We start from the raw sequence: 14177 nt of genomic DNA on the forward strand, positions 1-14177 counted from the left end.
AGCACGCAAGCAGCCGCCAACTTGGATTACAAATTGACAAGCAATACACTGTTTTTAGATCACAGTGACTTTCGTTAACTTTGATGTTATTGATTTCGCCCATTTCAGGAACTTGTCTGAATCCCCTTGCTCAAAGCAGGTACCCCTTGGGTCTTAAAATTCTGGGGTTTTACGTGCCAAAACCACAATTTGATTATGAGGCACGCTGTAGTAAGGGACTCTGGATCAATTTTGACCACCAGGGGTTCTATAATGAGCACTCAATGCACAGTACACAGGTGTTTTTGCATTTCACCCCGACCGAAATGCGGCTGCCGCAGCCAGGATTCGATCCCGTGCCCTTGGGTTTAGTAGCGCAACGCCATCACGGCAGGTACCCTTCGGGTGTCCTTTCACTTCCAAAAGTATGGTCAGAGACCAATGAGCGAAACCTTTTGTAAAAGAAAATTGTTATAGTAAAGCTTAACGAAACATTAGTAAAATCACAGAACAAGCCTGAACTGAAAGTTCAGTAGAGTTGGCAGGTATGCTATAATAATATGTGCATTTTTATCCTATAAACTTGGGTAAGTAGCCATATCCTTGTGCCAATGTTAACACTGCCTAAAAGTACTGGCATTCTTTCTTGGGGGGGGGGGGGGGGGGGGGGGTATGCAGTACATTGATTTACGAGGTACTAATTGCAGATTCATTCTGCATGCCACAAATGAACTTGCTTGCACACCTTTAGTGGTGGAACAGGTAGAAGCACTAATGTATCTCTTTTTGATCTCTTTTTCAGTGCATAAGTGATCCAAGTCCCTGCAAAGCTACCACACTGTGAATGCAAGTACTTCAGAAGTTTCACAATGGCTCGGATTACAGAAGGCACCCCGTTTTCATTGCCAACTAATTATTTTTGCATTTCAGGCACTAACCATGGTTCCACATGAGAAGTTCATGAGCCCCTATTTGAAGAGAGTGCCCAGAGAGGTTGTGCAGTATGAGATAAAATGAAAAAAAAAAAAAATCACTCTGGGTGGGGTGGGGGGGGGGGTTTCTGTAAGTGTCCTCCTAGTGGACATGTCCATTAGGTGGACATTTACAAAAGCCCACTCCCGGCATCACAAAGTTGCAGGGGCACCAAAATGCTTCACAATAACCAGTGCTCTGATAAAAGCAGAGATGACTCAATAAAGCAACAATATTGTAGAAAATGTACTCTGGCACAATTGCCAAAACCAAAAACATTTAAAACAAACACATCTTCAAACATGACAAATTTTATTCAGGTGCAAGGAAACATTTTAAGAATGTTTGGCCAGCATTTTTACCAGGTCTGCTAGTTGTGCCTCCTCCAACAACACAGTGCACCTTGTACATCACTGCCAGCACACCACTTTGAAGCAAGTAATTTATTCCTTCTAAATATCTAGTTTGAGCCACTTTTTACAGTGCTTAATGGTAAACTTCTATTCAAGAGCCAAGACCTTCTGTGGAAACTTTGGAGGCAGTATTCTCGGACAATCACTTTTAGGATACTTACACTTTCAGAAGATTCTGCTTGACAACCGCCAGATGCACCAGGTGCTTGTCTACAGGCAACAGTATTCTTGGCTCTGTGCTAAGACACCATGCTTAGCACTATGCCAAGAATGCTGTTGCTCATAGATGCTGACACGCCTAGCGCTAGCAATGAGAAATCTTGCAGAGGTATTTCTGAAAGTGATCGTTGAGGAATAAGGCCACAGTTGTCCTAAGCTTGGACACGTAGTCACTGCTGCAATTGGTGTTACTGAGAGAAACAAGGTTACCTGGAACACGGGCTGTGCCTACAGTATGCTGCACACACAATGTATGTGTCCAATGTGTGTGTAACAGCTCCTTGGGAAGGTTTTTCATGACTAAGCCCATGTGTCAAATCCTTGTAGTGCAGCAAGAAAAAAAAAAAAAATCGCCTTCTGTCATACTGGTGTCAAACCTCTGACATCTTGATGTGAAGATTATCACTTAATTGAATTCTCTATGTGCAAGTAAGAACTACTGTAAGTTGCAAGTTAAGCATGCACATGTGCTGAATAGTGACGATTGTGCCAGTGCGCGGGAGACTCGCACTACTATGGGTTGTCTGAAAGGTACAGGAGCCTATAGCAATTTTATTTCTTGCACTTGCTTCTTATTGTACTGTGCAACATGCAGGGTATGCAATTACTTCCCGAGCCCTCTGGCCTCCTGTCCGTCATTATTGTAGACTGTAGAGCCACTCCTTTTCTGTTCCCTTCCCTCTGCTTTATCTCTTGCAACTGATACAAACACAGTGAAATGACCAGGTGGCATAGGAGTGCCAATGGCCTCTTGAAGTTACTTCCACCTCAGCTATCAATGTGTAACATATAAGAAGCCAGCATGATGCAATGGTGTTACCTTTGCAGCGCTATTTACATCAACCAAGTGAAAAGGGAGCATAACAGAACACCTTCAGTGCTCCTCCATGTGGGCCTGAAATGTTATGCTAGTTTGCCCTTCATATTCACAGAAGTCTGTTGTCACTGGCCTTTGTATAACCTCACCTAAATGTGCACGCCTAAGTCAAGACTGTAATAAAATCACTGTTTGACGAGGTTTAGCATTCTAAAGGAACCCCTGGGCTATGAGAAATGCCACAGTGGAGCGATATTTAACTTGTACCGAAATATAAGGACACAAGAATTTTTTGCATTCCGTCTCTTTTGAAATACAGCTGCCATGGCCAGGTGCTGAACCTTTATCCTTGTGCTAAGCAGTACAATAAACTTCAAGAATCACTTCATTATAGTGAAAGTTTACTATGTGTTCAAATGTAGAGCTACATACATATTGCAACAACGAAACGCACAGTTACCTAGAGAAGTCCTGCAAGACACATGAACCTCTATTCAAAACGTTGCTCCCTATCTAGAGATGGCAGATGCTCAAGTTTCCTCAAAATGATAGTCAGCTGCCAATGAATCACAGTTTGGAGGAACATATTCAAGAACTAATGTTTCTGCTTCATTGAGGAGCTTGGAGTTCAACAGTGTCTCAAAGCTGTCGCTCACACCAAGTGCCTTCAAGGTACTTGCATGGAACAGCAGCAATCTCTGCATGAGAAAAAAAGAACATTCACGGTTTCCAATCTTAAGGATATAACACACACTGTAGAATACACTTCCTGTACACAGTTCCTTACCTTTTCGGTCAGCCTGTTGTTCTGGTTTGGAAGTTTCTCAATTATAGCAGTGCTGTCAATTGCTCTCCCCACTGTCCATAACTGTAAATGAAAATCTATGAAAATTTCTAGATAATGGCACATATTAAACATTTCAGTATTACCTTGGAAAAATGATAGGGCTTTGAGCGAACCTTGTGACCTTTTGGGAAGTATACTTCAAAATACACCCTGTCGGCAAGGGGGACATTTTTTTCACCAGCAGCATGCATCTTCATTTTCATCAGTTTCACCTTCTGTGCAGTTGGAGATATGCTTGCTTTGCTTGACATGGGTTTTTCAACTGGCTTCTTTGACTCTAGGGGCACAAAAAGTAGAATGCAATGTGAATGAAAATGCAACTCAATGTTATATGCTTTTCTGATCAATAAAATAACAATGAATATATGACCCAACAGCATGGTTTGAATTTTCTAGGCAAGTACAAAATCATCATCACCATCATCAGCCTATCTTTATGCCCACTGCAGGATGAAACCCTCTCCCTGTGATCTCCAATTACCCCTGTCTTGCGCTAACTGATTCCAACTTGAGCCTGCAAATTTCCCGAATTCATCAACCCACCTAGTTTTCTGCCATCGACGACTGCACTTCCCTTCCCTTGGCACCTATTCTGTAATAATAATGGTCCGCCGGTTATCTACCCTATGCATTACATGGCTTGCCCAGCTCCACTCTTTTCTCTTAATGTCAACTAGAATATTGGCTATCCCCGTTTCCTGTCTTATCCACATCACTCTCTTCCCGTCTCTTAACGTTACGCCTAACATTTTTTGTTGTTCCATTGCTCTTTGTGCAGTCCTTAACTTGTTCTCGAGCTTCTTTGTTAACCTCCAAGTTTCTGCCCCATATGTTAGCACTGGTAGAATGCAATGATTGTACACTTTTATTTCCAAAGCCAGTGGTAAGCTCCCAGTCAGGATTTGGTAATGCCTGCCGTATACACTCCAACCCATTTTTATTCTTCTGTAAATTTCCTTCTCATGATCAGGGTCCCCTGTGAGTAATTGACCTAGATAAACGTACTCCTTTACAGACTCTATATGCTGGCTGGTAATCCTGAATTCTAGTTCCCTTGCCAGGCTATTGAACATTATCTTTGTCTTCTGCATATTAGCCTTCAACCCCACCCTTACACTTTCTCGGTTAAGGTCCTCAATCATTTGTTGTAATTTGTCCCCAGAGTAAAATACAAAATGCAATAAGCACAAAATATTTTGCTGCAAATTCTAGTTGGGTGCAAGAACTGTCAGCTTCCCCAGATCAGCTCGTATGCATGGTGGAAGTTATTAAAAAATGGCACCAAGCATGTTGCCCTGTGGCTCCTACTAGCTGTGCAAGCTTGAGTGATGCTTGATTTTCTGCATTGGTTTTTATTTAAAAAGACTTGTGTAAGGATTTACAAAGGTTTATTTACTTTATGAGTTCGTTAGTTCAGTATACACTGAAAGGTGATATTATAGCATATCATGTAAATTGTTGCTTTTAGTGTATTTTTGTTTCCTGCAATTTATGTTTGTTTGCTTTCTCCTACTTCTATATAAAAAATTATCTGTATTTCCACCCTGTGAAAATTCTCTGTCAGAATTGCAGTATAAATAAATAAATAACTACACTGTGATAGTCATGGTGGGAAACATTTGTTTACGTGTATGTTGCCATTTGTTATCACCACAGCGTTAGCGTGCTTCCTAATATTAGTTTTTTTCTGAAAGCTTCCAACTGTTTCGTTTTATGAGCACTTTTTTATGAGCAAACAGATGTGCACTTCAATTTGGCAGAAAGTGCCTCAATGGGTGGACCCAGAACACAAACGTGTCTTCAAAAAACTTCACTTGGTGCATGTGCCAAAAATAAGACTTGTTTGAGAAAACTGTGTATGGCGTCACTGGTTATTGTAATAATGGGAACAATGCTATAAAAAGTCTGAGGTTTTATGATACGGAGCTGAACAGGATGGACAACGATATAATCACCAAAGCAGACTTCTGGGCCTCTGCTGCATGCAAGAACAAGAGGCAGGCACCGGCATGTGAAAGGAATGGTTTCAAGGGGCTATCAGAAGAAAAAGAAAAAAAAAATGCTGGAGATTGAACTGCAAAACCGTTCTGGTCTGACTTCGCCGGACAATAACTTTAATTTGTGTTTTTCTCAAAACCACATTTTTGCGGACAGAAGAAACATTTTCTCAGCAACCACTAAACCTTTGACAAGGATCTTTCTGTGAGTCGTTTCTGAATATGGGTCGCGCCTACTGAACCAAAAGAAATGTTTGCTTTAGAACTTTTGTGTTTATTAATAAGTTTGTCCAAAAAACTGGTTGAAATTCGGAAGGCATTTGTTTGGGCGATTTCGTAGCAATCCATAATAAATAGTTGCTGTGCACAAACTTTCAAGTGAATTTTATTTTAAAAATTGGATGTATTATATACATGGGCGATGCATGACGTGCGTAAGGAGGGATGAACAGCAAAAACAAGATAACAGGATCTTTAAACAGGCGTGATGAAAAAAAAAAAAAAAATCAGAATGAGAAGAAAAGAAGAAACAGAAGGATACTTTAACACGAGCAGCACAACACAGCCTTAGAACACCACTGATCTACTGTTTCCTTCGCGGCTGTCACCATAGATAATCAAGTTTTTTTGTGACAACCGCACTGAGACAATCGACCCCGCAGGAAAAGCTAAATCTGCTAAATGTAGACGACCCTTTCCTGATCAGGAACTCTGAAGGTGTTATCTTTTTTTTTTTGAAAGAGAACCAACAAGTTAGTTTTAGCGCACTGTCCATAAATATAAAAGACCTCTACCATTTGCTGCCATGCGATGAGATAATACGGCGTGTCGAGGAGTGCATAGACATGTATGGCGCTTCTTCGTTCATAGGCCATGCACTTGTCAACATGTACATGCAAAACCAAGGGGTATGCATCGACCATGTATCGCACCTGTACTGAGCGACATCTTGGTGGCACACTATGACAGGGCGTTGTCGGAAACATTGGATAAATCCCGAGAACGGAAAGCTTTTCGATGCGTTGATGTCTTCTTAGTGATCCTGCCAAGTAGAGGCTATCCCAGACACAACATAAGTATAGGAATCTTTTAGAGCAGGTCTACAGCCTTTAACTATTACACACGAACTCCCAGAAGAAGGATCTATACTGTTTTTAGACCTCAGGCTATCTCAAAGCGCATACGTGCTGGAGGTATGAGCCACATGCTAAGGCTATTCCCAAGCTATTCGAGCTATTCCAAACTTCTAAAATGGGGAGTGGCATGTCTATGCCTAAGAAATTCCCTGCAGAAATCCTGCCACCACCTGGTGCAGAACAGGGGCGCTATAACGTAAAATGATTCCAAGCTCCTGACGTCAAATTTACGTAACCACCGACGCAAGCATCGGGCGGTGACCCGCAGCGTTGTCTGAATAACCCAGTCAAACACTCTCCTCGTTTATAGGTCACCTTTGTTCGCTTTTTAAACCAATAACATTGTGTACACTCAGCAGTTTTTCTTATCTAATTGGCTGACAAGAGGCGAGGAGCACGCTCTAGTGGAGAGGGTTTCGATGGGGCCAAGCCAGCACATTGAAAGTAGATAACCGCATGAAGAGGGTGGTACCGGCTTCTCCGATTGGTCCATTTCGCCTTACTTAGCTTGCGGTGGCTGGTCGAAAATCGCGGCGGCGTGCAACGGAAGGATAAGAATGCCGCTAAAACGGTCCTCAGCAAGGAAGAGTTGGAGGGCGATGTCATATGCATGCCGAAAGGGCTCGATAACGTTTTACTGCCATGCAAAAAGGTTTATTATGTGCAAATAAATACATGCTCACCGGCAGGTGCGACTAGCGAAGGCCTGAGCGATCGGCAGGCAGCCATCTTCTATTCCTTTCGGAATGCTATTCAGAAAAATTTTCAGTTTTGTTCGGCATATTAATGCATTTTTTTCGCATACACGTCACTTGGACGTGGTCACTTTTCGCGGTTTTGTGAGGTCGTGTGACAGACAGGCAAAGTGGGCATAGACAAAAAACTTTGGGCCAATAGCAGAGGGCTAATGGTGAAAAGGCGTCGAATCAGGAATGATTATTTTTCTGTTGTGCAGTTTAATCATGCATAATCAGTGTGTACACGTTATATCAGATGGGGAGCTATCGCGGTTTTCGTGACGTCGTGTGACAGACAGGCGAAGTTGGGAGTGGCCCGAAAATGTTTTGACCAATCGAGGTGGCTGATTGCAGAAACTAGAATCAAAACAGTTTGGAATCATTTTACGTTACAGCGCCCTAGCTTTCAAGTGCAGGTTGAACGGCTTCAGCAAGCTGGGCATCCGGACCCTCTAGTTGCATCTCTTGCAGGATCATTACTGCAAGCCACAAAACAGTCTATGCGCGATATAGACTAAGAACAAGGCAAGGACGCAGGGAAGCAGTTTCAAAGGACAGCTGCATTTCTATATTTTCATGACATCTCCCATCGGTTAAAAAAGACAGGAGAGTGTGCAGGTGTCAAAGTGGCTTTTTCAGTGCCTCACAAGCTAGCTTCGCTTTGCAAGATACCCAAAGAAAATGATGTGAGAACTCAGACACGCGCAAAAAGGCACAGGACAGAGTATGTGACGTGTGTAAAAAAGGTGCTGTTGGCAATTCCGCTTTCGTGCGGAAAGACGTACATAGGGCAGATGGGAAGATGCTTAAATGATAGGCTCCTTGAACACCACAACAATGTACAAATTTGAGTGAACAGGCACTTAGAGGTGCATTGTCGGGATTGTGGGTGTCTGCCAGTATTTGAAGATTGCTTGGTAGTCGCAAAACACATGAATCAGACAACACTAGAGATCACAGAGGCGGCCGAGATAAGCCGACTAGCGGTCGATTGTGTCAGCACCGTCTCGGTGGGGTTTTCAAAAAAAAAAAAAAACCGATTATCTAGGGTGACAGCGAAGGTAAGAGTAGATCAATGATGGTCCGAGAGAGCGTTGTGCATAGACAGACCTGCCGGAGCGGGCTGCATATACATTACAATACAATCTTTATTGTGCATAAAGGAAAACAAAGAACAGATAGGAGGCCTACCAAAGCCTCAGAGGGCTTGACTGGCAGTGCCTGACAGTCAGGTCACAGAAAATTGCACAGGGTTATTAGCAGATTTAGCTATTAGCGGGTCCGAGCAAAATGTTGAAAAGTTATACAAAATGTTAATTTAAACTTCAAAAATTATAAGTAGTTTCTTAGCCTGTGTTAGAAGCAAACACAAGACGTGGGGTCTTGTATTTGCTTTTAACACAGGCGTTGGCAATTTATTAAATATGGCTGGAACATAATATTGCCGCATTCTTCTTCCATACTTTGTCGCAGTCTTGGGGATTACTTAGTTCTTTCAGTCTTAAGGAGCGGACAGGTGTATATCGTATTTTAAAACCATTATTCCAGAAGTGTTTAATTACAACACTTTCGACAATCGGGGAAGTGAAGTTTGTCAAATTCAACAACTAAAAGATGTCTGCATCTTTCCTTGGGCACAAATCTTATGCCATTATTGACAGCAATAACAAAAAATTATGTTACAGTATCTTTCCGTTTATCTATGTATCTATGTTAAATATGTTACAGTATCTTTCCGTTTCTTCTTTTCTTTTCCTTTTTATCATGCCTGTTTAGAGATCCTGTTGTTGTCTCGTTATTACTGTTCATCCCTCCTTACGCATGTCATACATTACACATATATATAATACATCCCATTTTTCAAATAAAATTCAGTTGAAAGTTTGCGCTTGTGTTCATCAAATCCCTGTCCTTTGTCATTCAGTTAGTGTGCAACAACTACCTATTATAGACTGAAATTTGAGCCTGTATCATCGAAAAAAATGATCGTGTTTTGGTTCAGAAGAAAGCCCGGTGTATCTAAAATAAGTAGAAGAAAGTTTAGCTGCGCACCTAAAAAACGGTTTCAAAAAACTTTTTTTTATTGATATCCTAATATTTAAACACACTTGTGTGTGTTTTTGTGTAATTTTGTGTAATATTTTGTGTGAGATTCAGCATGCTAGGGTAGAATAATTAAAAACCAGTGAAGTTAGACGCAACCGTAGTTCGACACTATTGTCGACCGTTCATTCCCCCTTAACTACCAAGTGCTCCTGTAACAGCACAATAAATTTAGCATAACTATAGTCGGGTACAACTTTAGAAGGTAGCGGCATTTGCCCTTTAAAGGTGGACGCACATGAGCCTCCACCAATGGGTGTGCACTCTAGACTGACATCATGAGCTGGACGGCTGGTGACCCCGCCGACGAAGAACGTGGCAGCCCGCACTTCGAACTAGGCTGAGTCGCATCAGTTGGACTATTTCTTTAGTCGCGGAAGCAACCAGCTGCCACGCTTCGGTCACCTGGGCGGGGCTTCTCCTGCCAGGATGGAGGGGACAGGATGGAGCACTTCGTCCAGTTCCCCCCCCTTGCCATCCTTTTAACGGTAAGTTTATCATCACGTTGCACCAACTAGGCCTTCAATATATCTAGGTGTTTGCAGATACTGTTTCGAAGATGACGTGTTCTACCATTGCGAGGAAAATTTCTCTGAGTTAGATTTCTAGTTTTGCAAATGACCCAGACTGTGCCCGAGTATTCACTAAGCACCATCAAAATCGTTCTTTGCGCAAAGTATAAAAATACATCTACTGTACAAATACAGAGTTCTCAGCATCAGTTATGAACAAAGGAATACAGTAACGAATCATGGATTGCAAAACCAAAGTGTCCCCTGTAACGTGCACTTTACACTTACCTAATATTTTCTGGACCACCTTTGTGGTAAGGGGCATGTGCTCCGATTGTGATGGGAGGCATTTGCATTTGTGGTCCTGAGCGTGGCGGTGCCGCACGCAGAAATTAGCTGCGCAGAGTCCACAGGCTATCGGAGTCAGCTCCTTTTGTGTGCACTCACTAAATGTGCATCCGAAAAGTGTTCCAGTCCTACTGCACTTGGCCTCTTTGTCAGTAAGAATGTGGGTCTAGACAGGGGATGTGCAGCAAACACAACACTGCATTCATCTACACAGTTCGCTGCTAAACACAATAAATTGCTTGCATACCTGCACTTGATCGCACACATGCGCATCCGACGTACGATGGTCACTGCTGTTGACAGGGTTGTGTGAAACACTGCATGAGCGTGCTAGTTCCACAAAAACAACACAAACAACAACATGGAAACGCGGCGTGGCTGCATATGACTGTACCACACTTACCAAAACGTTTTCTTGCAGTGCACACACTCAAAAGGTAAAAAATCTGAAAACAAAAGTACAAGAAACTTTGAGTAACACACGAAGAGTGATCGTAACTAATCTTGCTAATGCGACAGGCACGCAGGTAAGGCGGTAAATCTGTCTGCACCGTCACATTATGTATGCAAATCCGACTTCAAGTACGCGCACACTGGACATAACTACTTCGTGCACCAAGGCCATAAATTTACCATAGATGTTTAAAAAGCCGAACATCAGCAGGAACCATACATAGTGCGCCTACTCACGTACTGTACGCGAGCTATGTGAAATTAGTGCATGAATAAAATCATAGCAAAGGTCATCTACCCACCTAATCGATTGCATGATTCCACGTGACAGTGTTTACCCAGCTGAGGTAGTTCTGCCATAATTTCACTCATACCAGGCACCGCTCACACAAGCAGTTTCGCCGCGGTATACAGTACCGATTAAACCTTGCCAGTGCGTCTTCTTTTAACTTCTACAACATGATTCATCAGACTGACTTTGACTGCATTTTTAACATAATAAATTATTCTGATGACTATACAGAGGGCCAGCTGATTGCTGAGCAATAAAATCGCGCAAGCCCAGTAAGCTCAGTAATGGCTCAGTCAATCAGCTGGATACGGTTTAGACTAGTTTCGACTCTACTTGGACTATGAAAATGTACCGTTTTAAAACGTTGTTCGACAGGTAAAACTACCGTTACTAGATAGTAACGTTGAGGCAAAACGGGCAAAACCATTCGAAAGTGTAAACACGTTTATTTGCTGACCCTTGTTAAATTACAAAAGTAACGATTGTGCACACAGCAGCGACGGTTCCTTCAGATATCAAAATTTGCCTTCTCCATAAAAATATAAATCTCAAAGACTGAATGACTGAATCATGAAAAAAGGTCGCCAAAAGTGACGTCCTATAAAAAAAAGGGGAAAAAAAAGAAAAGAAAGAAGAGAAATTTCTCGTTGGGGCCGTTGGGAAAAGGTCATCATCATCATCATCGTCTTTGCTTAGTCCAACAGCATGAAATCCAATCCAATTTATTAGGGCCCGCATGTCGCTCTGCGTCCGCGTGTTCGTTATTCGTGGCTAACTCTAAATTTACAATGAATTTTGTCCCGTGTGTTGCCTGGGTTCCTCGAGGAGTAGCCAAGGCAAATCCCGAGAAAGTAAAATTACTCAGCGAGCAGCTCAAGGAGCTGATAGAAAAAGGTCAACAGAAAAACGACAACAAAAATGTGGACGGCGACGGCGACTTGGAAGACGGTAACGAAGGAGCGTGTGAAGATGACATTACGGCAAAGTACGGTCTGGATACGTATGATGATGAAGACAGTGCGGCGCAAATGGGTAATCTGGCTGAACTTGCTGTGTACGCAAACAACGCAGACGACCCCTACCTGGACCCTCAAGACGGGGAAGATAGTGAAGAAGAAATAGACGACTTCACTATAAGGTCTACCGACAACTTGATTGCAGTGGCACGTGTGGATGAAGATACGTGCGCTACAATTGAGGTATACGTCAACAACCACCAGGAAGAGCACCTTTATGTACACCATGACATAATGCTGCCTGCTTATCCGCTGTGCTTAGAATGGATGAATTTTGACCCAGCGGACGCGAATCCTGGCAATTACTTAGCCGTGGGGGACATGACTCCTGTGATCAGCGTTTGGGACTTGGACCTTGTTGACACCTTGGAGCCTGCGTACAAGTTAGGCAAGAAAGCGAAAAAGAAAAAGGCAACTGGCGCCAAGGCAACAATGAGGCACAGTGATGCCGTCCTGAGCCTGTCGTGGAATAAGCAAGTTAGGCATTTGCTTGCCAGTGGATCTGCTGACAACAAAGCACTCGTGTGGGACTTGGACACGGGTATTCCGGCTAGGTGCCTCTCGGCGCACAAAGAGAAGGTTCAATCTGTTGCTTGGCATCCCTTTGAAAGTCACACTATGCTAACTGGTGCATGCGACAGTACAGTCAAGCTTTGGGACTGCCGAAATACCGACGCCAGCTTCAAGTCGTGGACTGTTGATGGTGAAGTAGAGAAAGTCTTGTGGAACCACTTTGATCCATTTTACTTCTATGTTAGCACAGACAGTGGGTTTGTGTATGGTTTTGATGCCCGTACAGACCAAGCCGTATTCACCCTCTCGGCCCACAGCAAGGGTGTCACTGGCATGGCACTGAGTGCATACTGCCCAGGATGTCTTGTCACAGCATCTGAAGACAAAACGTTGAAGGTGTGGGACGTATTGGATCACAAACCAGTGTTTTTATTTGAAAAAGAGGGGTTGAATGTCGGGTCTGTGCTTACATTAGCCAGCTCCCCAGATGAACCCTTTGTAATAGCCATTGGAGGAGACAACAAATCACTTGGATTTGCAGTGGTTGACCTCAAAGAATGGACTGCTTTAAACTGCTTTGAAGGTCGGAAGTTGTTGAGAGCAGAAGTGCAGACAGATGATATGGAGACAGATGCACCTTCAGGAGCACTTGGTGGCCTTTCACTTGACAATTAATAATTCCACATGCTATAGCTGAAACATTGATTGGCTAAGATGCCTTGTTGCAGGACATAAAGAGTAATAAAAGCACTGCACTGGAATTTTAAGCATTATTTATTGTTTTAGCAAACAAGCAAATGTGTAATAGTAGAAGTGTCCATAAAAATTGCCAACTTGGCTTGTACAACCTGACATTTTTTGCAAACTTCTGGACTCATTACAGTTTTTGCAGTTGGTTGATGGCTTCCTGTAATGCTTCTCTGTTTGCTTCCGTTTTAACACCAATTTCTTCGATGCTTTTTGAGTCCAGATTCACAAATGCTTCCCAGTCAACCTACAAATTAGAAAGACAGTGAGGTTTCTTGGTAACAAAAGTGCACTATGGCCTACCTCATTTTCTTCAAAGTTTTCAGCATACTTGTCAAGACCTAGTTGTTGCAGAATGCTCATTACACCTGAAAAATGAACATATGGTATCCAAATGACTGCAGATTGAGGCAGATACAAAAATGAATGAATCTCAATCTGCAGAATGACTGCAGATTGAGAATGAGGCAGATACAAAGTTTAAACTGAAGCTATGGCACTTAAATGCTGCAACTAGGAGAGATGATCACTGGCTTAGAATGCAGTCATGTTGGTGATTCCACTTGTTCCTAAAGTTTGCACTGCCTGCAGCCATACAGATTTATATTAAGGTTGCTAGACAGAAATCTGGCACTGCAATTGTTTAGTTGCCATCAGAATTGTTGGTAGTACACAAATTGGTTTTTTGCAATATTGTTCTTTGTAGTTTGTTGTAGCTTAGATCAGCTATTGCAGAAATAAACTGTGATACTTCCAAGTATGCCTGTGGAATCTAGATGAAGTCTGGTTAGTAATGCTCAATATGCATGTTTTTTTTTTTAAATCTTAAGAAATGCATGTTGTCTGAAACGTTCTGAAAATAATCGAATGGTGGAAATTAACCCTTTGGTGGACACAACGAGGAAACAATTGTTATCTTGTGTAAGAGATTTTGAGCAAGCTATTTATCACTTCTTGATTCCATAAAAACCAATCCGAATGCCAAGAAGTGTCTTATTCTGAAAAAAAAAAAAAGTGGGACCGATATGTCCCACTGTCCAGTTAGGCCACTTTGATCAAGTGGGACTCATATGTCC

The 14177-nt window shown here is 42.4% G+C and overlaps 3 protein-coding genes across 10 annotated transcripts in view; 1 reads left to right on the top strand and 2 right to left on the bottom strand.

Annotated features, from left to right (window-relative positions):
* Positions 1–1246: 1246 nt before the first annotated feature.
* On the bottom strand, positions 1247–11134 carry LOC119465004 (AN1-type zinc finger protein 1-like). 3 transcript variants are annotated; one of them, XM_049669074.1, is made up of 7 exons: positions 10836–11134; positions 10484–10526; positions 10328–10397; positions 10021–10246; positions 3361–3524; positions 3188–3268; positions 1247–3098 (listed from the first exon to the last, which is right to left on the bottom strand). In XM_049669074.1, exons 1-7 carry the CDS (start codon positions 10903–10905, stop codon positions 2931–2933), a joined length of 822 nt encoding a protein of 273 aa, XP_049525031.1. In that variant the 5' UTR covers positions 10906–11134; the 3' UTR covers positions 1247–2930. The 3 variants fall into 3 exon arrangements, with proteins under 3 accessions (XP_049525031.1, XP_037581785.1, XP_037581781.1); XM_037725857.2 differs by having other exon boundaries at positions 3331–3524; positions 10328–10373; positions 10836–11132; XM_037725853.2 differs by having other exon boundaries at positions 3331–3524; positions 10836–11132.
* Positions 11135–11533: 399 nt separating this feature from the next.
* On the top strand, positions 11534–13115 carry LOC119465066 (periodic tryptophan protein 1 homolog). The gene has a single exon (XM_037725886.2). It carries the CDS (start codon positions 11614–11616, stop codon positions 13027–13029), a length of 1416 nt encoding a protein of 471 aa, XP_037581814.1. The 5' UTR covers positions 11534–11613; the 3' UTR covers positions 13030–13115.
* Positions 13116–13173: 58 nt separating this feature from the next.
* The window catches only part of LOC119465034 (ankyrin repeat and SAM domain-containing protein 6), an 89082-nt gene continuing 88078 nt past the window's right edge, over positions 13174–14177 (bottom strand). For all 6 annotated transcript variants that reach the window (XM_049669110.1, XM_037725875.2, XM_049669126.1 and 3 more), the window contains 2 exons: positions 13405–13469; positions 13174–13348 (listed from right to left, as the gene is read on the bottom strand). In XM_049669110.1, the coding sequence (XP_049525067.1) occupies positions 13232–13348; positions 13405–13469 (182 nt within the window). In that variant the 3' untranslated portion in view covers positions 13174–13231. The remainder of the gene's footprint in view (positions 13349–13404; positions 13470–14177) is intronic.

This window comes from Dermacentor silvarum, chromosome 1 (genome assembly GCF_013339745.2).
Source record: "Dermacentor silvarum isolate Dsil-2018 chromosome 1, BIME_Dsil_1.4, whole genome shotgun sequence".
Taxonomy (NCBI): Eukaryota; Metazoa; Arthropoda; class Arachnida; order Ixodida; family Ixodidae; genus Dermacentor; species Dermacentor silvarum.

What these genes read in the sequence shown, in the direction of transcription:
- LOC119465004 (XM_037725853.2), bottom strand. Translation starts at nt 10,905, where the DNA reads ATGAGTGAAATTATGGCAGAACTACCTCAGCTGGGTAAACACTGTCAC. An exon ending in GGAATCATGCAATCGATTAG is followed by an intron (nt 10,527 to 10,835) that starts GTGGGTAGATGA and finishes TTTTGTTTTCAG; the next exon opens with ATTTTTTACCTTTTGAGTGT. An exon ending in CACTGCAAGAAAACGTTTTG is followed by an intron (nt 10,398 to 10,483) that starts GTAAGTGTGGTA and finishes ACGCTCATGCAG; the next exon opens with TGTTTCACACAACCCTGTCA.
- LOC119465066 (XM_037725886.2), top strand. Translation starts at nt 11,614, where the DNA reads ATGAATTTTGTCCCGTGTGTTGCCTGGGTTCCTCGAGGAGTAGCCAAG.